This window comes from Zingiber officinale, chromosome 10B (genome assembly GCF_018446385.1).
Source record: "Zingiber officinale cultivar Zhangliang chromosome 10B, Zo_v1.1, whole genome shotgun sequence".
NCBI classification, from domain to species: Eukaryota; Viridiplantae; Streptophyta; class Magnoliopsida; order Zingiberales; family Zingiberaceae; genus Zingiber; species Zingiber officinale.
The window spans coordinates 80052113-80075646 of record NC_056005.1 but is presented as its reverse complement, the minus strand read 5'-3'; the positions used below and the strand labels follow the sequence as shown (position 1 = coordinate 80075646).

At 37.9% G+C, this 23534-nt stretch overlaps 1 protein-coding gene across 1 annotated transcript; it reads right to left on the bottom strand.

Annotated features, from left to right (window-relative positions):
• Positions 1–10979: 10979 nt before the first annotated feature.
• Positions 10980–12572, bottom strand: LOC122029212 (protein NEDD1-like). The gene is made up of 3 exons (XM_042588152.1): positions 12399–12572; positions 11217–11474; positions 10980–11120 (listed from the first exon to the last, which is right to left on the bottom strand). Exons 1-3 carry the CDS (start codon positions 12570–12572, stop codon positions 10980–10982), a joined length of 573 nt encoding a protein of 190 aa, XP_042444086.1.
• Between the last annotated feature and the right edge of the window lie 10962 nt (positions 12573–23534).

The following is a 23534-nucleotide window of genomic DNA, read 5'->3' as shown; positions in this document are numbered from 1 at the left end:
TTCATACACCGTTGGAGGACTTGGGACCAGAGGAATTGCACCAAGAATCTTCAAGAGAAGCGCCTGCCCATAACTGACGCAAAGGAAAAGCCCTGGTAAGTGATAGCTCCCCAAATTAAATTATCACTCTCTCAATGGATACTGAAGGATCCGTTGCCAAAACATTATTAGAACCTGAACATCGGGGAATATATGGGAACAACTGACCTGGAGGATCATCTCCTCAAATTTGAGAACGCCGCCCTTCTACAACAATTCATGGATGGGGTGAAGTGTTGTATGTTCCTCACCACATTCGGCGGCTCGACCCAGCAATGGTTCAAGCAGTTTCCGGACAACTCTATTTGATACTTCAAAGACTTTTGTAAAGTCTTTTTACGTCATTTCTCAAGCAATCGGTGGTACCATAGGACTGCCGGAACCTCTTTTCACTTAAACAAGGGCCCAAGGAAACACTTAGAGCATACATCAAGATGTTCAATTAGATGGCTAAGGATGTTTCTACAACCACTACGGATATTTTGGTGAACACTTTTTCTCAGGAGCTCACAGACAACGATTTCTTTCAAGATTTGGTAAGAAAACCCCCAACGAATTTTGATCGGTTACTGGATCGGGCGATTGAATTTATCAATGTCGAAGAGGCGCAAGCTGCCCGAAAGAAGGAGGTGGTCGCAACTACTCCTACTCCAGTTGTTGATCACCCGACACAGTTGGCTCATCCACCTAAAGGACACCGAGTGAACCCTCAAATTCATCATCAGAAGTTACGGCCTCAGGTCATCCAACACGTGGAAGCTCCTCAAGGAATTCCCCGAAGGTGGTGTACATATCATCAAAAATCCACCCATAATACTGAGGACTGTTATACCCTGAAGAATCAATGAGGTAATAACCCTAGGCACCGTCGGCGTTCACCGACTCCTAATCACAGACAATATCAGTGTTAACCATATCAATGGAAGAATAGTCTGCTTAGAATCGAATATCAAATGATTGAGCAACAATAAAGAGCGCCTCAACAATAGCTCAAGCAAGCTCATACACTCGCTCGGGCTCAACAAGAGCAACCTCTAACTTGGCAGAAGGAGAACCATAGCAATACTCATAGAGGTAGCATTGGTATGATTGCAGGAGGCCCTACTGATGGGGGCTCCAACCGAGCGAGGAAGTCACACGCCCGACGCCTAGAGATTCATGCAGTCAGATGTAAAGCAGAGCGTGCAGTGGGCCCGAAATTGGCATCGGGCCCCAAGATCTTGAAGGGGTGGAGAAACCCCTGTTAGAGTATATACTAAAAGCCTAACTTTTGTATAAACATTTATTTAGAAATAAGAATCACATTGGTCAAGTATCTACATTTATATATACTAAGTGTAGTCGTTCAATTAATTTATATTGTAAATAACATGGTGTGTGGTGTCACACACAGGAGATCGTGTTATCGGTTCTTTATAAATTATAAATATTAAATCACGACTAAGATGGAAAGGAACAAACCATTGGAATAGTCGTAGTGTAATTAGATATTAGTTTATCTTGACTAATAAATTACACTAGTACACTCTAAGTGTATTGAGCAGGACTATTTAAGGTAAGTTCTTTTTATACTGACTTAATAAAAGAACTAGACTTTAGTTATTATGGAAGTGTGTGCTCTTAATCCTAATATAATAACAAGCACATATATTTAGTATTCATTTCTTTAACTTATCAAAGGGTGAGATTTAGCTCGATAAATCAAAAGGCCCGATAAGTTGGGAAATAGTGTTACTTATAGTGTGTCTTGTTGATTATAGAAGGAAACTGTGTCCTAGTAATCTAGGTTGATAATGTCCCCAAGAGGAGCTTATAAAAATTGTCATGTCAAACCCTGCAGGTGGACTTAGTCCGATATGACGATAAGGTTGAGTGGTACTACTCTTGGACTAAGACATTAATTAAAATGAGTTGTCAGTAACTCAATTAATTAGTGGACATCTGACATCTTAAACACAGGGAGACTAACACACTCATAATAAGAAAGAGCCCAAAATGTAATTTGGGATCGGTGTGGTAGTTCAATAATAATTCTTTAGTGGTATGAATTATTATTGATGAAATTAAGTTGTGTGTTCGGGGCGAACACGGGAAGCTTATTTTCATCGAGAGACCAAAACCAATTCTTCCTCTTGGTCCTTATCGTAGCCTCTTGTATATAGAGAATTATACCCACCTATACCCACCTTCTTACCCACTCTTTGGTGACTGGCCAAGCTATCTTGGAACCCAAGCTAGGGCTTGCCAAGACCCAAAGATTGAGCCAAGATTAGTGGCCGACCCTAGCTTGGAGTCCAAGCTAGATGTGGCTGGCCACATATAATATAAAAGGGATTTTATTTAAATTTTTTCTTATGTGGATAACATGATTTTAAAAGAGAGTTTAAAATTTAAATCTTTCCTTTTATAGCTTTATACAAAAGATTAAGAAAATATTTGAAATCTTTCCTTATTTGTAGATTGAAAGGTGGATTTTAATTTTAAGAAAACTTTTCTTTTTTGTAATCATGTTCATGATTTAAAAGAAAGTTTACAAATTAAATATTTCCTTTTATAAGTTTCTACAAAAGATTAAGAAAAGAATAAATATCTTTCCTTATTTGTAAATTGAAATGAGATTTTAATTTTAGAAATAACTTTCCTTTTTGGAAATTATCCACATGTTTAAAAGAAAGATTTTAATTTATAAAATTTCTTTTTATAATCCACCTTGAAGGGGAAAATTATTAGAGAAATTTTTATTAAAAATTTCTGGAAACAAATTAGAAAGTTTTAATTCCTGTGAATAAAAACTTTCCTTGATTTCATTGTGGCCGACCACTTTAATAAGAGAAAAGAAAATTGATTTTTATCAATTAATTTTTTTCTTTTTCATGGAAAAGAAAATAAGAAAGTTTTATTAAATTTTCCTTATTTGCCAAGACCAAGGATTATAAAAGAGGGGGTAGAGGTGCCTTCATGATTGAACAACTCTATTCTATTTCTTCCTCTCTTTTCCTCCTTGGTGGTGGCCGGCCCTATTGTTTTTCCTTCTTCCTTTTCTTTCTTCTTCATTGGCCGGACCTTATAATCTCATGGAGCTTGAAAGTGGATGGATTCTAGCTTGGAGAAGAAGGAGAGAAAGGAGCATCCCTTAGAGCTTGGTGGTGGTGGCCGAACCACATCTATTCTTGGAGTACTTGTGGTGGCCGAATCTTGGAAGGAGAAGAAGGAGCTTTGGTGGTTCTCATCTCGGTAGATCGTTGCCCACACAACGTCCGGGATAAGAAGAGGAATACGGTAGAAGATCAAGAGGTCATTGCATACAAAGGAAAGTATAACTAGTAATTATTTTCCGCATCATGCTAGTTTTTCTTTTGTATGAATTCCAAACACAAGAGACATTAGATTCTAGATTTTCAGATTAGATATTCGAAGTTATGTTTCTTTTCTTTTATTTTTTGAATTTGTGATTCGATTATTCTTTTTGGTTAAACCTAGAGTTATATAAGGAAATTAAATATTAGCTTTCCTTAAAAGGCTTTGTCTAGGCAGTGGTGGATGCTCCCATACCCAAGAAGGCCATGTGCCTCGCCATGCAGTCCTGGAAGCCAATTTTGGAAATTAATATTTAATTGAATTTATAACATAGGTTGATTTGGATCAATAGTGTTAAGTTCCGCTTGCGATCTAAGTCTAAACCATTAAGAGCAGATAAGTTAAATTTAGAATCAATAATGTTAAGTTTCGTTTGCGATTCCTAATTTAACTTCTAAAGAACACAATAGGTTGTTTAGGAAAAGGTTCGACACTTGTGCAAAATTTTTGTACAGTGAAATCGATACAATTCTCCTAGGACCAACCAACAATTGGTATCAGAGCTAGGGTTTGCCTCTGTGTGATTTGGTTTTCAAATTAATTATGCACATATCATACATAATTTAGGCCGGATAATAGTAGGATGTGCTAACTTTATGGTTACAGATTCCAACTATTATGACATATAGATATTGTGTGTGATTGGACCCTTGGACATGTCAAGGGCATTTTATTGTGTGTGCATGATTGTAATATTAAATACAGCAGGAGCTGTATTAGTTATTAGGATTTTACATTTTTGTTTCGATCTAGATTACCTGTGCATTCCTTTGTGGAATATAGGATCGATATATGTAAAATTCTATTTTTATTGTGGATCGTATCCTTGCGAAGCGTGGTGATATTGGAGGACCAGATGCGCAGCAGAAAAGGAAGCTCGATGGACCGATGACATGGACCCGATGGCGGTGGCTAAAGATGACAGCTGCCAGGGTTGGAACACATGAAGAACAGTGAAGGAAGAAGTCATAATAGTTGGAAAATTAATTTCCATATTTATTGCTTTTATTTACTGTGATGTGCATGTGATGTATGCTAGCATAGGTTAAAATTCCTCACTTTAAAAAACTAAGTGGGAGAGGGATTTTTAAATAAATTTCACGATCTCTATTACTGGTTTGTAAGTGATGCAACAAGCTTGCGTGCTGGCTCTTAGTGCCTCCCTCCACAACGGATGTGTAATGACCACCCTTCTTACTACTACTACTACTCTCTAAGGTGACCGTTACTTAACTATTAACTCTACTTACCGGTGTGATCGAAACCACGAGGAATCCCTACCGAAAAATTTCGATAGAGTCTCCCCTGTACCGGTGACCAAATTCATCAATACATGCAAATAATAACCATCAGCCACATGCGGCTGGTATATATACTTCACAACCACGCAGTAATAACAATCTAAAACAAAGATGAACTCAAATGACATGAACTATAAAGTACAATCTCAAACGCTTACAGTCCACTAAAACATGGAAAACTTAGTAATAAAGAAAGAAAACTAAAAGAACTCTTTTCTAGTCCCAAGACTTCCATAGTCCTGGCATCACACACCATCCACACCACCTTGTCGCCTTCCTTGCTAGATCTTTTCCTTTCCTTTATCTGCAGTAAGAGGAAATGCAGTCTATAAGCAAAATTTGCTTAGTAAGCGCTATATAACTCATAAAAACACGAATATGCATGTATACAGAATGAACTAGAAACTATATGCTCTAAAAGTAAAGCATAAATATATCTGCTCATGTCAAACAAATAGCAAAGAAAAGCTAAGGAACCTACTCATGTAATTCTAATAGCTAATCATGCTACACAAAGATAAAACTGCATGCTGGAAAATAAAGCTAATCATGCTAAATAACTAAGCAGGAAACAAATAAAACTAATACTGCATGCTTCAAATTAAAAGAAGCTAAACTTACTGACTATCAGCATAAATGAAGCTTGTTTCATTTATTTCAAAACTTATACTTTATTACTTTAAAATAATAATCAACTTCTCTTGGGCCCGGCATTGTACCAATTTACGCGCATCCTTAATATGAGTCGAGGTAGCTAATCCCGAAACTACTAAGGTACTTCTAGGCGATCTTGTGCCTAGGGGTGATCTAGGAGCCCACCCAATGGACCTTGTGTCCGGTACATGCCATTAAAAAGTAAAATACTTATTTCCTTTTTAACTATAACTTCCTTATAATAAAATGCCTTGCATTTCTTTGAGCACTTGATGTGCTGCTGATCCCAATACTTAAAATTTAGGGATTCTATCAAGACATTGGTCTTTTCTCTACTCATAACTTCTCATAATCCCCTAAGAGAGCTTACTAGAACACTATAAGTATATCTAACAAGTAGGGAATTGCAACTAAATGAGCATGCTATAAAAATAAAGCAAAGAAAAGCAAATCTGACTTCTTTAAGCATGCTACAATAAACATAAATCTAAGGAAAGCAAATCTGAACTCTCTAAGCATGCTACAATAAACATAAATCAAACTTTGCAGAACCAGATTAGTCATGCTGGAATTTAGGTAAGGCTGTCCGAAAAAAATAGCAAGGAGAGTCTAAGCCATAAATGCTAATATGGAAGGCCTGTCCCTGCTCCTGGATTAGCAAAGAAAACTGAAAACTGAAATACTAACTACACAACAGAGATCAAAGATAATCAATTCAAAAGACTAACCCTTTTTAGCTATTTCTTCTTATTAAGGATACAACATGAAGAAAATAACTGAGTTGCTTAACCACATGTCATTCTAAACAATTCATTCATTTTCCCTAACCTAACCACAATAGACTGCTAATACTACCATTCGTTCACAATTATACTGTACTTTATTAAGCTACTGGATATAAAATTAAGGCTTCATTTATCAAATCATACTAACCATTCTTAGGTGATTGAGACGTTATTATTATGGACTTTAACACGTGGTTAGGCCAAGTTCAATTATTCCATTGAACAAGTAGTGGTAGGACATGTTCTCCCTCAGGATTATATTTGATATAATACCATTAATATTGTTATCAAACCAACCCAAAACTGATAAAATTTGTAAAGGAAACATGAGCATTCTGATCACAGTATCACCATCTCATCAACATCTTTCGTAACGCCCGCCCTCCCTGCTACTCAAAGGGACGGGGCTACTTACTTACTTAACTATTCCAGGATACATGCATATTTAAAATTTCTTTCTTATAATATAAAGAAGCGGAAATATCATAAAGTTATACTGGAATGTAACATAAATACAATGGTTCATGTCAAACATAACAAAACATTATAGCAGGTCTTATTTGTCTCAGCCGAGCCACTGCCACACTCACCTCCTTGCCTCTCCTACAGCTCCCTTAGGTCATCCATCCCTTGCCTTTATCTGTGGTACAAGGAAGTAAGCTATGAGCACATGAGCTCAGTAAGATTCTTTCCTACTCACAAAAATCGTATCTCAAGCATAATCAATAAGCATATCATCATTGAAAACATAATCATCTATCAATATGAAATGTGAGCATAATTTCTGATCATAACATATCCTTATAAACCATGTTTCTAACATATCATAAATAAAGGAATCATATGAGGAGAGTCATGAGAAGCATAACATATCATCAGTTTACATGAAACATAGAAGAAACATATCATATATGAATGGGTGCATTATGCAAAATGTCCTTTTAAAACATATGCCATGTCGAGTGCAAGATGTCTTTAAATATATCTTTTAATACTTGAACATAATATCATCATCATGAGGGCCCGGCTTGTACCACATACATACATAAATGCGTGCAATCCCTAGGACAGGGTAGCTAGCCCCGAACCTACTAGGGATCTAGACCCGTTCATAGTCCTTCGGCCTAGGGGCGTACTAAGGATCCCATCCCTTTTTACTAAACCCGTTCATAGTCCGTCGGTCTAGGGGCGCTTATGGAGCCCACCCTTGGTACAAGCCATACAAAGTAAAGTACATGTCATGCATATCATATCATCATAACTGTCATATCATATCATCATAGATGTCATGCTCTTGTCTTAACATGAAGAGTGCTCTTAATCCCAACTTAAGGGAAGCAACTCTTTGCCATTTTCTTATCATATCATAAGGCATACATTCTTGGCACATGGCCATCATATATAACCATTATCATGCTTGGTTCATAATCTTACATAAATGAGCATGCAACATATTCGAAATCATACATGCTTGAGTACATAGTCATTATAAGAATCATATCATGCATAATTCATAACATACATAATCAAACATGTTACTGGTCTTATCATAAAGCATGCATACTTAAACATAAAACATATCATAAGGGTCATCATCATGCATAATTCATGAGCATCCTTAATTAAGTACATACATTATCGTAGGCAATCATAATCATACATGGAAAACATTTACTAGCATCTCCTAGTTCATATTCTAGTATGTGAGACACCTAGCAAAGTCATGATTGGGTCTCTAACCCTAGTTTTATATGGTGGCCGAGAGTCTCCATGCTAAGTTTTAGGTTACAACTACATATAAGCATGTGAACCTTAAATCAAATTCATGTCATAAGCTAATAAGAATGTCATGAGCATAGGTAGTAGGTTCTAAGCTTCTTAGCCCTTTCAACTTAGTTGTGGCCGAACCTCTAAGAGTATGGAATTAAGTTCTACATGAGTATAAAACAGCAAACTACTTTCATGTCATATTATAAGGAAAATTCATGGCTTGCTAAGTTTAAGTTTAAACTTTCTTGAATCCTAGGTTATAGTTATGGCCAAAAGTTCATAACAAAAGATAACTTCTAAGCAACATACAACATGAATACTTAGCAAATTTCATAACATCTCATAAGAAGTCCATGAACATACTAAATTAGGTTTTGAGTCTCATGAACCCTAAAACCTCATCATAGCCGAAACATCATCATATAACAAGAAGTGAACTTCTAAGCAACATATGAACATAAATACTTAGCCAATTTGATAACATATCATAAAGAAGTCATATGAGCATGCTAGATTAGGTTTTGAGCTTTATGAAACCCTAAAACCTTACCATGGCCGAAACTTCATAAGTCAAGAATATAAACTTCTAAGCAACATGTAACATGAACACCTAGCTAATTCCATCATATATCATAAAGAAGTCTACACTACAACAAAAACCCTCATAGACATCGGTTTTCCACCGTTGTCTATTTCATTTTCGACCGATGTCTATGAAGCCGATGTTAAAAGTCTACCATTTTAGACATCGGGTTAAAACCGGTGTAGTATCACTTAACGACACCGGTTTTCGAATCGGTTATTAACCGGTGTAGTATCACTTAATGACACTGTTTCATCAACGGTGTAAAACCGATGTAATATTGTATGTTAATAACACCAGTTTTGGCAGCGGTAAATGACCGATGTAATATTATTTAACAACACCAGTTTTGCAACGGTGGAAAACCGATGTAATATGTATATTTTTTAACAGCACAAATTTAATTTCCGAAACAATGAAAAACCGACAATAATAAAAAAAATACACAAATATTCACAAATTATACAAATATTCTTCATTCAACAATATCCATAAAATACACAAATATTCACAAATTATATAAATAATCTTCTTACAACAGTATCCATAAAATACCCAAACATTCTTTTTACATCAAAAGCTATCTAATAGATATCAACATCAAGGTAGAACATTCTTTTAACAACACATCAAGGTAAAACCGCACTTCAAATGTAATCTAGCATGCATTCAGCCCACTCGAATCGCACTTCATCAATTTCAACTATGGAGTACTTGAGATTTGTAAAGTGTAAAAACACATAAATAATATATTAGTAGGCATCATACAACAACTTACTAGTCATAATACAACAACTTACTAGGCATGATAATGGTTGAACAAAGAAATATGACTACACAACAAATCCAGTGAAGCATAGAAGAGCAAAGCTACCTCTGATGAAGCTTATAATTGCAGGGAGCAGTGTTGTCATTTTTAGTCAACTTCTATAAAATCTTCTACCATTGTTGAATGTATGTTTGTAGGACATAAACAATGTTTGTAGGTTCAAGCCGAAATAAATAAATGCTTAGGACATATTTGAAGGAAAACATCAAATAGCAAAAGATGAGATTATACTATGTATAGCCAGCCGTGGTTATATTTCTTCAAATTTATTAACATATAAAGCAGTGGTATTCAAATTGTTCACACATGCTATTAGTCTGCCAAGAACATCATCAAATTTTAGTAATTCTTTTGCAACTTTAACAGAAGCATCAATTGCTTTAGAACTCAGTTGTATTTTTCCTTCTCATGAATACATCAAGTAAATTAGTTGTGTTTTAGAACTGTGGGAAACAACACCCAAGGTGAGACATGCATAAGACTTACAGAAAAGACATACTGTGGTTGCAGAGCAATCATCTAGTAGAAATCAATTCACTAACAATTATTGAATTGAATCAGAGATGTAAACCAAAGACACGCAGGTCACTCTAGAATAATCATTAACAGTGGTTGAACTGAAGAAAAGATGTAAACCAGAGAGACGGGGAAAAAAATGATTTCTTTATTTATTAAACTTTTGATGAATACCCAAAATCACAGTGAAAACACTTCTTTAAATATCACAGAAATATATTGTATCTGTTCTCACTTATAATTTGTTTCACAAGGCTAATCAAGCATCATAACAGGTATCAATAAACTAGCACAGATGTAATTTTCAATCAATCTTTATTTAAAAAGATAGATTTTTTTTATCTATGTGCACTGCCTGTGATCTAATAATCTAAAACCCAAACGTGTGATTTTCTCAGATTACTTGATGAAATTGAATCTAAATCTATCATATGAGATCAAATAAACTAATAAAAACCTTTGCAGCATCTATATGCTTGCATGTTCTGCATGACCTGACAGGATTGTTTAGCATAAAAAGAACAAACATGACTATGAAAGGCATGCTATCATCAGCATATAAATAGACTATTTAATGAAGCAGTGAAAAAAAGAATCAAGATGACTATGAAATACATGCTATTCTTGGCAGATAAGATATCTTACCTCTGAACTACTGTATGCACGAAGAACTGTGAAAGGTTGAGGTTTCCCTCGAACATCATAGAATACTACACGTCCATTATTTGTCCCAGCAGCCAATAGATTACCATCATCACAGTATGCCAGCGATGAGAAGGGTGCCTCAAAAGGCATGCAATATGAGGGTCTTTTTGTTCCAGAATCAAACATATACAACTTTTTATCAAGACCAACTGTAACAATAATCTACAGGGAAAACAAGTCAGGATATAATGGCCATTGATTTTCTATAGAACAAGCACCTCCCATCCAACAAAACTAGCCAAACCATGTATAATTATCCACCAGAAATCCAAATCATTTAATAGATTCCTAGGAAGATAATACCTTGTCACTTGATGGAGAGAAGCAAATACCAGTTGTTGGGGCAGAATGTTGTTTCAACCAAGAAACCTGACACCAAGAGCCAGAGTGAATGGAGATCAATTTTTTAGTGAATGCAGGGAACAAATACAATTTCTCCTTCATTTTAGCAGATTAAGAAATATTATTTTACTAACCTTTGGTCTGCGACCAGTTGTATCCCAAATATGAACAGATCCATCATCCCCAGCTGTTGACAAAAGATGTCGACTAAATCGAGAATAATCAAGTACTCTTAGTACCTGAAATCGCATCACCGATACAGATTCATGTTAAACCAAAAAAGATGTTAGTAGAGCGAAAGTTTGGAATTTTCAAAATATTTGACAGCCAATAACCTGCCCATTTGGATCCTTGAGTTCAGCCCGTGTTCCGGAAGCAAGATAATGAAGTATGAGATCCCCCTTCTCGTTGATGGATGCTAAATGTTCATCTTTGCAGTTGTACATTACACCTGTAATTGTGTCAATATGACCACTCAACCGTTTGATGCACCTTTTCCTCTGCAGGTCCCATATTTTGACAATATGCCCACTTCCTCCAGAGCAAAGATATCTAGAACTTTTATTACTAAAGCTGATACAATTTATGGATTCCTACAAAATAGAGAAAAGTAAAAAAATCTTTAAAATGTTTGATATATTATGCACTCATAATTACACAGATAAGAAGTGTTTTTATTACTTAAACCCATGGCCATATTGTCATTTAGGTCCTGTTAGGCATCAATCAGAATCGGTAAGCTTACTAAAAAAATACAGGTATAGTCACCCAGACTGCGAGTATGCACTAATTTGTCCCTAATCACAACAAGGGGAAACAAGGCTCAGGAGCGGTACTTAGCATTACAATGAAACATACAAAAATAACGTAAAGGATTCATATTATTACAATTGCAAATATCGAAACACGGCACAGTCATAAAATTTCTCTTAATTTTTACCATCAAGTGAAAACTTACAGAATAATCAAGTTGTACTCATTCTATGTTTACAAGCAACATTTTCCATGCTCTGCACTCAAACGCAAAGAAAAAAAAACTACCTGGAAAAGGAGAAAATCTAGCTTTTAAGTCTCTTATTTCTTCAATGTGTAACATCAGAATAAGCAATTTTTGCAAAGTCATCAACTGTAAAAGTCAAAGTCAGACTTTGCTATATTGGCAGACATTGCTGTACAATTAGATGAAAAGAAATAACCTACCTAGCAAAAGAGATATGCTAGCTATTTTCTTCTTATTTGTTCAACATGTATGCTAAAATTCATAAGGGAGTCAAACGAACAATCACCATTGTTCGAAGAAAATATTGATGGAAGAAAATACCCAGACACAACATAGCAAGAAGGTGGCAATTTCTATCGTGCCAACAGTTCCAGTGCTTTTCTTCCAAGAGAGACAGAGAGACAGGGGGAAAAAAATGCAGGCAATGATTTGAATGGCATCCGAGCATCTGTAAATTTCCAGAAAACCAGATGTATTGATCACAATAGAACAAATTAATGAGCAAACAATGAGCTACCTCAATGTCATCAGCAAGGTCGCTGCCGTGAGAAGGAAAGGATCCCATACTTTGGCCATTTTTATTCCAAAGTGATATCTTTTTATCGTCACCAGCACTAGCAACCACTAGGTCTGCACGAACATAAAGATTAACCTTTAGTAAGATTTTCCCACCGTAAAAGTCAGCCACCATCCGCTGGATTAACAAAATTAACTAAGTTATACAAGATACAAAATAAATTTGAATGATGAGTCATGGGAAAATTAAATTCTGATGGAAAAATTCCAATTCGATCATAATCAATGATAGCAATTAGTATTACCTCTCCCTTTTTCTTCATTCTGAATCACTCTCCATGGACATGGCCTTTAATCCTCTTCTCCTCTGCGAATTATGGAACAGGAAACAAAAGAACATGAGATGTGAATGGGATGCAGGAACGAGACGAGCAAATTAGTCGAAGGTAGAGAGAGAATTTCTACCTTTCTTGATCCCTTCTTCTCCCTGACTACATACCTCTTCTGTGAGAGATCTGACAGCCATGCTCCAAGACTCACCAACTAGATCGAGTTTGTCAAAGAAATTAGAGGAAAAAATTAGTTTTTTCGACTGTTTGATCTTAAAAATCAGATTTTTGGAGGGAACGGAAGCGTACGAGTATGCATTTTTGGACGAATTTGGATCTCTTCTTGGGTCGCTGCGGCAGCTTGCACCCCTTCATCACCATGAAGTCCTCCTCCTTCTCCTTGTTCGACAGTGAAACGAAGAATCGAGGTAGAGAGGCTGCTGAGGCTCTTTCGTCGGCGTTCTCGCCCTCGCATACCAACGTCGCCGATCCCCTGGTCGTGTAGCAACGGTCATCCTTATCCGGCGACGACGAGACAGATCGGGAGTTATGGTTCTCGCTCCCGGCCGATTCCGACCTCCTATGGATAAATCCGAGCAGTGGTTACTTCCATATCTCACCGCCGACACCTCAAACTAGATCAAACCCTAACTTTTCCGGATCAACCTCCGATCTATTACCTGAGGGGATAAAGAGGCGGGTGCAGGGGGGACTCTTGATCTGCGATGCGGCGGACATTCCGAGACGCGATTCCCCTCCGGACGCCAGATTTTGCGGCGGATCCTTTGTCCCTGACCTTGATGTGGCGGAGGCGCTTGTGGCACCCCCATTGTAGAGTGATGCGAGGACCGTTGTAGAGCCCATCGCGGCGGAGGAGAGATTGTTTTTGTTTTTTCCTCCTCCTCCTCCTTCTTCTTCTTCTTCTTCTTCTTTCAAACAGGTAAAGGAAAGTGCTGCAAAATCTAAACTCGAGAGTAAAGAAGCATACATAGAAAGCAACCACCACTCCAGCCACGTAATCGGAGGGTAGTTTACTGGAGGCACTAAAGAATCCATGGAGGTAGAGATCTTGTGACGCAAATGCAGCACCTGATCACAGAACAAGGTAGGTTCAAAGATGCCCCTTTCTTTTTTAAAAAAAAATCTTTTAACAGAACCTATTCGTTGGTCGAGGGAGAGGTGGACAGTCCGGCCGTCGCCGTGAAGCATGAGGTTGGAGTCTTCGAATAGTTGGGTGTAACCTTCCTCAAAAGAGATAGTGGCGAGGTTGGGCAACTCCGAGAGGAAAGCAGCCTCATGGGAAGGGAGCAGAACCGAACACAAAAACAGGAGGAAGTAGAAAGGAAAAGATAAAGTATGGACTACCGGAATGCAAAGAAGGCCTCCTCTTCTCAACCAAATGGAGTTGGAGGAGATGCGGTGTAGTTGGACGGAGAAGCAAGTTCGTCGTGTCTTGATCCTGATCGGGAAAGGATCTAGGAAGGGGGAAGAGGGAGATGAGGCTGAGAGAAATGGTCGGAGGTTTAGGTTTAGGCTGAGAGAGATGTCTCGGTTTAGGTTTACGCGACAGAGATGGTCGCGCGGAGGAAGGGGCGGGATAAAGATTTAGGTTTGGAGGGAACTTCACAGTGTGCAGATTTTGGCTTGTGGGGAAATTAAAATATTTTATTTTGGTTCTTTAACATCGGATTTTAAAAACCGATGTTAAAATTGGTGTCTATTAACGAAAAAAAGGGCGCTCATAGACATCGCATAAAAAACCGATGTCTATGAGCTAAAATCTACGGTCATAGACACCGGTTTTTAGAAAAACCGGTGTAAAATACTCAAAGACATCGGTTTTAGCCTAAAACCGTTGTTGTTCCACTGATGTCTATGAGAGATTTTGTTGTAGTGCTATGAGCATACTAAGTTAGGTTTGGAGCTTCATGAACCCTAAGAATTCATCATGGCCGAAACTTCATCAAGTAGGAAATGAACTTCTAAGCAACATATAAGCCTGAGTTTCTAGCACATTTTATAACATATCATAAAAAAGTCTATGAGCATACTAACTTAGGGTTTTGAGCTTCTTGAACCCTAAAAATTTATCGTGGCCGAAACATCATATAACAAGAAGTAGACTTCTAAGCAACCTTTGAACATGAATACCTAGCCAATTTGATAACATATCACAAGGAAGCCTATGAACATGCTAAATTAGGTTTGGAGCTTCATGAAACCCTAAAACTCTATCATGGCCGAAACTTCATAAGCTAAGAAGTAAACTTATAAGCAACATGTAAACATAAATCTCTAACTAATTTCATAACATATCATATGGAGATCTATGAGCATACTAACTTAGGTTTTGAGCTTCATGAACCCTAAAATTTCCATTATGGCCGAAACTTTCTCAAGCAAGAGTTAAACTTTTAAACAACATATAAACATGAATCTCTAGCTAATTTCATAACACATCATAAATAAATCCATGAGCATGTTAAATTAAGTTTTAAGCTTCATGAACCCTACAATTTCATCATGGCCGAAACTTCCTCAAGCAAGAAAATGACTTCTAGACAACATATAAACATGAATCTCTAGCTAATTTCATAACACATCATAAATAAATCCATGAGCATGTTAAATTAAGTTTTAAGCTTCATGAACCCTACAATTTCATCATGTCCGAACCTTATAAAAGAAAAGAGAAGGTCAATAAACATATTCATAAGAAGATCAAGCTTAAAACATCATACACATAATTTTTTTTTTCTAACTAAATTCATATCATAACCTACTAAGATTCATGAGCATGGTTTCTTCTCTTTTTATTTTTAATTTCAAGAGTTCAAATCTTTCGAAATACCGTAAGCGACTTGTACCACAGGTGAGGGAATACTTATTTCCTTGTTTGATTTACTTAAGGGAAATATCTTGCTTGTGGAGCCTTCCTAGAGAGGGGTCCGCCTTTGTTTTTGGATTTCGGCAAGGAGAGGTGAGGAGAGGTCTTGGTCACGGTGAGGAGAAGGAAGGAGGAGGAAGAGGAGAAAATGAGTTTTCCTCTTTAATTTCCCTTTTATTCATCATGAGAGAAGGAAGGGAAAGTGTATTTTTCCTTCTCCTTTCTTTTATTTCTCCTTAATGAAAAGAAGAAGCAAGAATCCTCTTTTCTTTTGAGAGGGAGAAGGCAACTCTAACTTCTCTTTCTCAATGAAAAAAAAAAACTCTTCTCTTACTCTTAACTATATTGTTACTTCTTTCTTTAATAATAACTTCTCTTGGTCTATTGGTTTACACCTACATATATCTAATAAGAGATCCAAGGTTCAAGCCTTGGTCATCTCTTTTTGGTTCTATTTTGTTTTATCATTTTTGCAAATGTACACATAAGGCCTATTTATTTTTATTATGATAAAAAAATATATCTAAAATCCTGCTAAGTATTCCATGGGTGTTACATCTTTTAACTCTGATTAAGGCTTTCAACATTTGGTATGCAACAAATTAACCAGATCATCATCATCAATGATATTAAACCATGCTTATCATAGCTGGTTCTATTTTGTTTTATCATTTTTGCAAATGTACACATAAGGCCTATTTATTTTTATTATGATAAAAAAATATATCTAAAATCCTGCTAAGTATTCCATGGGTGTTACATCTTTTAACTCTGATTAAGGCTTTCAACATTTGGTATGCAACAAATTAACCTGATCATCATCATCAATGATATTAAACCATGCTTATCATAGCTATTTGGACTCAGCTATATAGGTATTATCCCTCCATTAAGCCCATTGAGTCGTATGAGACTATACTGCTAGTAATATTCACATCAACCGAATTTAATCCCTTTTGGCAACAATTCATCTAGATAGGAATCAGGATTCATCAACACAGAAATAAACCAAACTACATGCTCCAAATTTATTTAAAACCTCTTCTCATCTCCCTGATGAACTCCACGACAGAAACAAAAAAGGAATTGCTACTGGAAAACTCATGCAAAGCTTCGGGAACAAGGAGAGGAACAAGGAATAAACCTCGGAGCTATCCTACTGCAGGTGAGTAGCAACTTACCTTCGCGTTCTTGAACTCACAGCCGTGAAGAAGGGTTTCTAGGTTCTCGGAGGCTCACAATCTCGGCACCTTCCTCACCTCTATGCGCTCTCCTCGACGAGAGGATCACGTATTGGTGGAGAAATTCCGGAGTTAATCAGTCGCCGGCCACTGGAAGTGAACCCTAGCCTCTTCCCTGTTTTTCGCCCCAGTGGAAATCGCCGTCGGGAGAGGAAGGTAGGAACGGTTTAGGTCTCGGGAAAAAAAAATTAAGCCTCTTTTGTAACTAGGGATTTTATTATCAATTATAGCTTATATATTTGTCGCTGCCTATCTAGTTAGCACCGACCGCTAGCCCAGTTGGTCAGCCGGCTTTTAACCGAATCAAAGGTTTGGGCTTCGATTCCTCTGCCGCGTTCCCTTTTTCCAATTTATTTTAAATGTTCCAACTATAGCTTAAATACTATTTGGTTTGGGTTTTACTAAGAAACCCGCGACTGGTCTGTTGGTTAAGCGAATCTCTGTTTAACCCGAGGTTCACGGTTCAAATCTCGACTTGAACATTTTTTTGTCGAAACTTCTTTCGTTTAGTAAAAATACCAAACGACCTCCAAAAATTACATAAAAATTCCAAAAAATCTCTAGAATATTTTAAAAGCATTTCCAAATATTTTTAAGGACATTTAGAACTTGAAATAGGGAAATTGGGTCGTTACAATTCTCCATACCTTATAAAAAGTTCGTCCTTGAACTTAGAATAGTTCTGGATATTTCTGTCTCATACTGTCCTCACGCTCCCAAGTGACTTCCTCGTGTTTCTGGTTCTGCCAGATGACCTTCACTAGTGGCACTTCTTTGTTTCTTAGTCTCTTGACTGCTCTGTCCACTATCTGTGTAGGTTTGCTCTCGTAGCTAAGATCCTTTTGGATCTGCACTGACTGAGGCTGAATCACTTGGCTAGGGTCGTGGAGACACTTCTTTAGCATGGACACATGAAATACGTTATGTATTGCTGACATGTCCTGTGGTAAGTCCAACCTGTAAGCTACTTTCCCAATCCTTTCTATGCAGGGGTGTCAAAAATGAACCCGACCCGACGACCCAACCTGAGTCGACCCGAAAAAAATTAGGTTCGGGTTGGGGTTGGATGGTTGGAGAGTAAAAATTTTCGGGTTGGGTCGGGTCGGGTTCGGGTTGACCCTGGTTGACCCGAGTTGACTTAAATATAGGGTTTTGTGAGTTTTTTTGGGGTTAAATCAAATTTTATTTTAAAAATTTAGATGTTTTTATGTATATTTGTATGATAATGATGGAGTATTGAGATAAAAGTGAAGAATTATAGGGAAAATAGCCCAAGAAAATCGTTTTGAATTAGATTTTTGGGTTATATGGGTCGGGTTCGGGTTGATCGGGTTGGTCGGGTTCGGGTTCGGGTTTAGGTGTTTTGGGTTGAATTCGGGTTTGAGTCGGGTTCGGGTTGGGTTAAAAAAAAAAAACTCAACCCGACCCAACCCGACCCGACCCACCCGAATTGACACCCCTATTTCTGTGAACAGGTAAGGTCCTACATAACGAGGACTTAATTTGCCCTTCTTGCCAAATCTCATCACTCTCTTCATCGGAGCAACCTTGAGAAAGACTGAATCCCCTACTTGGAATTCAAGTGGCCTACGACGTGTGTCAGCATAACTCTTCTGTCTACTCTGGGCAGTCTCAATTCTCTGTCTGATCTTCTGAATAGCCTGAGTAGTCTCATCTATCAGCTCTGTCTGAATGCCCAATTCTACTTCCATTTCTTTTCTTTCACCTGCTTCTTGCCAGCAAATAGGTGATCTGCACTTCCTGCCATACAACGCCTCGTATGGTGCCATCTTGATGGTGGCCTGATAGCTGTTGTTGTAGGCAAATTCAGCTAAACACAAGTACTTGCACCAACTTCCCTTGAAATCTAGTGCACAAACTCTGAGCATATCTTCTAAAATCTAATTTACTCGCTCTGTCTGTCCATCAGTCTGAGGATGGAAGGCTGTGCTGAACTTGAGTTTGGTGCCTAGTGTATTCTGAACACACTCCCAGAAGTGTGACCTGAAGCGTCCATCTCTATCAGAAACAATAGATTTAGGAACTCCGTGAAGTCTGATCACCTCCTTAACATATAACTGTGCCAACTGCTCTATAGAGTGGGACACCTTGATGGCTAGAAAATGAGCAGACTTGGTCAATCTGTCCACTATCACCCATATCGCATCATATCCATTTGTGGTTCTTGGAAGACTTGTTATGAAGTCCATGGAGATATCTTCCCACTTCCACTCTGGTATAGGGAGAGGTTGTAGAACTCCTCCTGGTCTCTGGTGTTCTGTTTTGACTCTCTGACATGTCAGGCAGGTACTGGCATATTTAGCTACATCTCTTTTGAGTCCAGACCACCAGAACCTCTGTTTCACGTCTTGGTACATCTTGGTAGAACCAGGATGCATGGAGTATGGTGTACTATGAGCTTCTTCTAAAATTTTCTTTCTCAGCTCTTCATCATTGGGGACACAAAGGCAGCTCCCCTGATAAAGAATTCCACTGTCTGATACTCGAAACTCTGAATATTCTTCTTTCTGTATCCCTTGCTTGATCTTCTGGATATCTGGATCTTCACTTTGCTTTTTCTGTATATCCTCAAGCAAGGTAGACTCTAAGGTCAATGCAGAGAGTTGCCCATAAATGACTTCAAGTTCGAAATCTGACAACTCCTTCTGCAGTGGTAGGGCTAATGATGACAAAGACATCAGGGATGCACTGGATTTTCTGCTTAGTGCATCTGCCACTCTATTAGCTTTGCTTGGGTGGTAGAGGATTTCATAGTCATAGTCTTTGACCAACTCTAACCACCTACGCTGTCTCATGTTTAAGTCTTTCAGAGTAAAGAAATACTTCAAACTCTGATGATCTGTGAAGATTCTGCACTGAACTCCATACAAGTGGTGTCGCCAGAGTTTCAGTGCAAAGACCACAGCTGCCAGCTCAAGATCATGAGTGGGGTAGTTCTTCTCGTAGTCTTTGAGTTGCCTGGAAGCATAAGCTATAACTTTTCCTTCTTGCATGAGAACAGCTCCTAGGCCCATCTTAGAAGCATCGCTGTAGATGTCAAAACTCTTGTCACTTTCTGGAACTGTCAGGATAGAGCACTGGTCAGTCTCTTCTTAAGCTCTTGGAAACTCTGCTCACATTTGTCTGACCATTCAAACTTCTTGTTCTTCCTGGTTAAGGCCATTAGTGGAGAAACTATCCTGGAAAAGTCCTCCACGAATTTCCTATAGTACCCAGCTAAACCAAGGAAGCTTCTGATCTCCCTGGCGTTCTTGGGTCTATGCCCGTTGTTAACCGCCTCTATTTTGGCTGGATCCACTTGAATGCCTTCTTTAGAAATTATGTGACCTAGAAATGCCACCTGATCTAACCAAAACTCAGACTTTGAGAATTTAGCATAAAGCTGCTTTTGCTGAAGGGTCTGCAGTACTATCCTCAAGTGCGTGTCATGCTCCTCTGAGGTTCTGGAATAAACTAGAATGTCGTCGATGAACACGATGACAAATTTATCAAGGTATTCTCTGAACACTCTGTTCATTAAGTCCATGAAGACCACTGGTGCATTAGTCACACTAAAAGGCATGACTACAAACTCGTAGTGTCCGTATCTGGTCCTGAAAGTCATTCTGGGTATATCACTTTCCTTCACTTTCAACTGATGGTACCCAAAGCGCAGGTCTATCTTGGAGAACACTGTTTCCCCTCTCAACTGATCAAATAAGTCGTCGATTCTGGGCAGTGGATACTTATTCTTGATGGTTACTTGATTCAGAGCTCTGTAATCTATGCACATTCGCATAGATCCATCTTTCTTCTTAACAAACAACACAGGAGCTTCCCATGGTGAATGACTAGGGCGGATGAAGCCTTTGTCAAGCAGCTCCTGAAGTTGCTCTTGTAACTCTTTCAACTCTGCTGGAGACATGCGGTATGGAGCTTTTGAAATTGGACCGGTACCAGGAACCAGTTCAATTTCAAACTCCACTTCTCTGTTGGGAGATAGTCCAGGTAGCTATTCTAGAAATACCTCTAGATACTCGCAGACTACCCGAACATCTTCCTGCTTGGGTCTTTCTTGTTCTTCTGTATTCACAATGTACGCAAGAAAACCAGTACATCCTTTAGCTAACATCTGGTGAGCTGTTAGGGAGGAGAGGAATTTCTGGGTCTTCCTCTTTGGTACTCCCGTGAACTCAAAGGATGGTTCACCTTCTGAATCCTATAAACTCTTCATAATGCTTATTGGTGATCCGTTGGCAGAATAATTCTTCATGAAACTCTTTCTCGGAGTCAGTCCAGCTCATCTGATTGACTACTCTCTTGCTCTTAACTCTCTCTCTCTCCCACCACATACGAGCATTTCTTGATAGGTAGAAAGAGACACACTTGACCTTCTCGACTTCTAGCCCGTCAAGAAGCTCTATGGTGCACTCCAGTGTCTTGAACCAAGCTTGAGCATCCCAGGGCTCAGTCGTACCTGAGAAACTTTCTGGCTTCAACTTCATCCACTGTACCAGTTTTGATTCTTGTCTTCTAGGTGTTGTGACGACTTCCAGGGTAGCTGGTGGAACTTCAGTCACCACTGGAGTCTCCACATTGATGGTTGGAGGAGTGGGAGGAACTGGCTGCTGATTGGCCATCAAATTGGCAATCACTTGTTGCTGCTCTACTACTTGTCTCTGGAGTTGGGCAACAACTTCAGAGAGATTGGGCTCAGTTGATCTAAGCTCTTCATTCTCCTGATCTTGGTTCTCAGTACGAACAGTATGAGGACGTCCTTTTCTTGACATCTAATTATGCAAAGAAAAGGACTTTGTATATTCTCTATCCTTTCTAAACAAACTTAGGTATATGGATAAAAGAGAAACAAAACTTCTATCTTACTAAGTGCATATAAGCAAATACTTTATACTGCAAATAATAAAGAAAACATAAAAGGAAAACTTAAATGCTTTCTTACTTGAAGACGGCAAAGCTGGTGCTGATGTGTGATGCTGGAGAATGGGGACTGCTCTGATACCAACTGTAACGACCACCCTTCTTACTACTACTACTACTCTCGAAGGTGACCGTTACTTAACTATTAACTCTACTTAACCGGTGTGATCGAAACCACGAGGAATCCCTACCGAAAAATTTCGGTAGAGTCTCCCCTGTACCGGTGACCAAATTCATCAATACATGCAAATAATAACCATCAGCCACATGCGGCTGGTATATATACTTCACAACCACGCAGTAATAACAATCTAAAACAAAGATGAACTCAAATGGCATGAACTATAAAGTACAATCTCAAACGTTTACAGTCCACTAAAACATGGAAAACTTAGTAATAAAGAAAGAAAACTAAAAGAACTCTTTTCTAGTCCCAAGACTTCCATAGTCCTGGCATCACACACCATCCGCACCACCTTGTCGCCTTCCTTGCTAGATCTTTTCCTTTCCTTTATCTGCAGTAAGAGGAAATGCAGTCTATAAGCAAAATTTGCTTAGTAAGCGCTATCTAACTCACAAAAACACGAATATGCATGTATACAGAATGAACTAGAAACTATATGCTCTAAAAGTAAAGCATAAATATATCTGCTCATGTCAAACAAATAGCAAAGAAAAGCTAAGGAACCTACTCATGTAATTCTAATAGCTAATCATGCTACACAAGGATAAAACTGCATGCTGGAAAATAAAGCTAATCATGTTAAATAACTAAGCAGGAAACAAATAAAACTAATACTGCATGCTTCAAATTAAAAGAAGCTAAACTTACTGACTCTAAGCATAAATGAAGCTTGTTTCATTTGTTTCAAAACTTATACTTTATTACTTTAAAATAATAATCAACTTCTCTTGGGCCCGGCATTGTACCAATTTGTGCGCATCCTTAATATGAGTCACGGTAGTTAATCCTGAAACTACTAAGGTACTTCTAGGCGATCTTGTGCCTAGGGGCGATCTAGGAGCCCACCCAATGGACCTTGTGTCCAGTACATGTCATTAAAAAGTAAAATACTTATTTTCTTTTTAACTATAACTTCCTTATAATAAAATGCCTTGCATTTCTTTGAGCACTTGATGTGCTGCTGATCCCAATACTTAAAATTTAGGGATTCTATCAAGACCTTGGTTTTTTCTCAACTCATAACTTCTCATAATCCCCTAAGAGAGCTTACTAGAACACTGTAAGTATATCTAACAAGTAGGGAATTGCAACTAAATGAGCATGCTATAAAAATAAAGCAAAGAAAAGCAAATCTGACTTCTTTAAGCATGCTACAATAAACATAAATCTAAGAAAAGCAAATCTGAACTCTCTAAGCATGCTACAATAAACATAAATCAAACTTTGCAGAACCAGATTAGTTATGCTGGAATTTAGGTAAGGCTGTCCGAAAAAAATAGCAAGGAGAGTCTAAGCCACAAATGCTAATATGGAAGGCTTGTCCCTGCTCCTGGATTAGCAAAGAAAACTGAAAACTGAAATACTAACTACACAACGGAGATCAAAGATAATCAATTCAAAAGACTAACCCTTTTTAGCTAATTTCTTCTTATTAAGGATACAACATGAAGAAAATAACTGAGTTGCTTAACCACATGTCATTTTAAACAATTCATTCATTTTCCCTAACCTAACCACAATAGATTGCTAACACTACCATTCGTTCACAATTATACTG

Coding starts and splice junctions, on each gene's coding strand:
- LOC122029212 (XM_042588152.1), bottom strand. CDS start 12,572: ATGGTGGCTGACTTTTACGGTGGGAAAATCTTACTAAAGGTTAATCTT. Junction 11,475..12,398: donor ACCTTGCTGATGACATTGAG/GTAGCTCATTGT, acceptor TCTATTTTGTAG/GAATCCATAAATTGTATCAG. Junction 11,121..11,216: donor TCAAGGATCCAAATGGGCAG/GTTATTGGCTGT, acceptor ATGCGATTTCAG/GTACTAAGAGTACTTGATTA.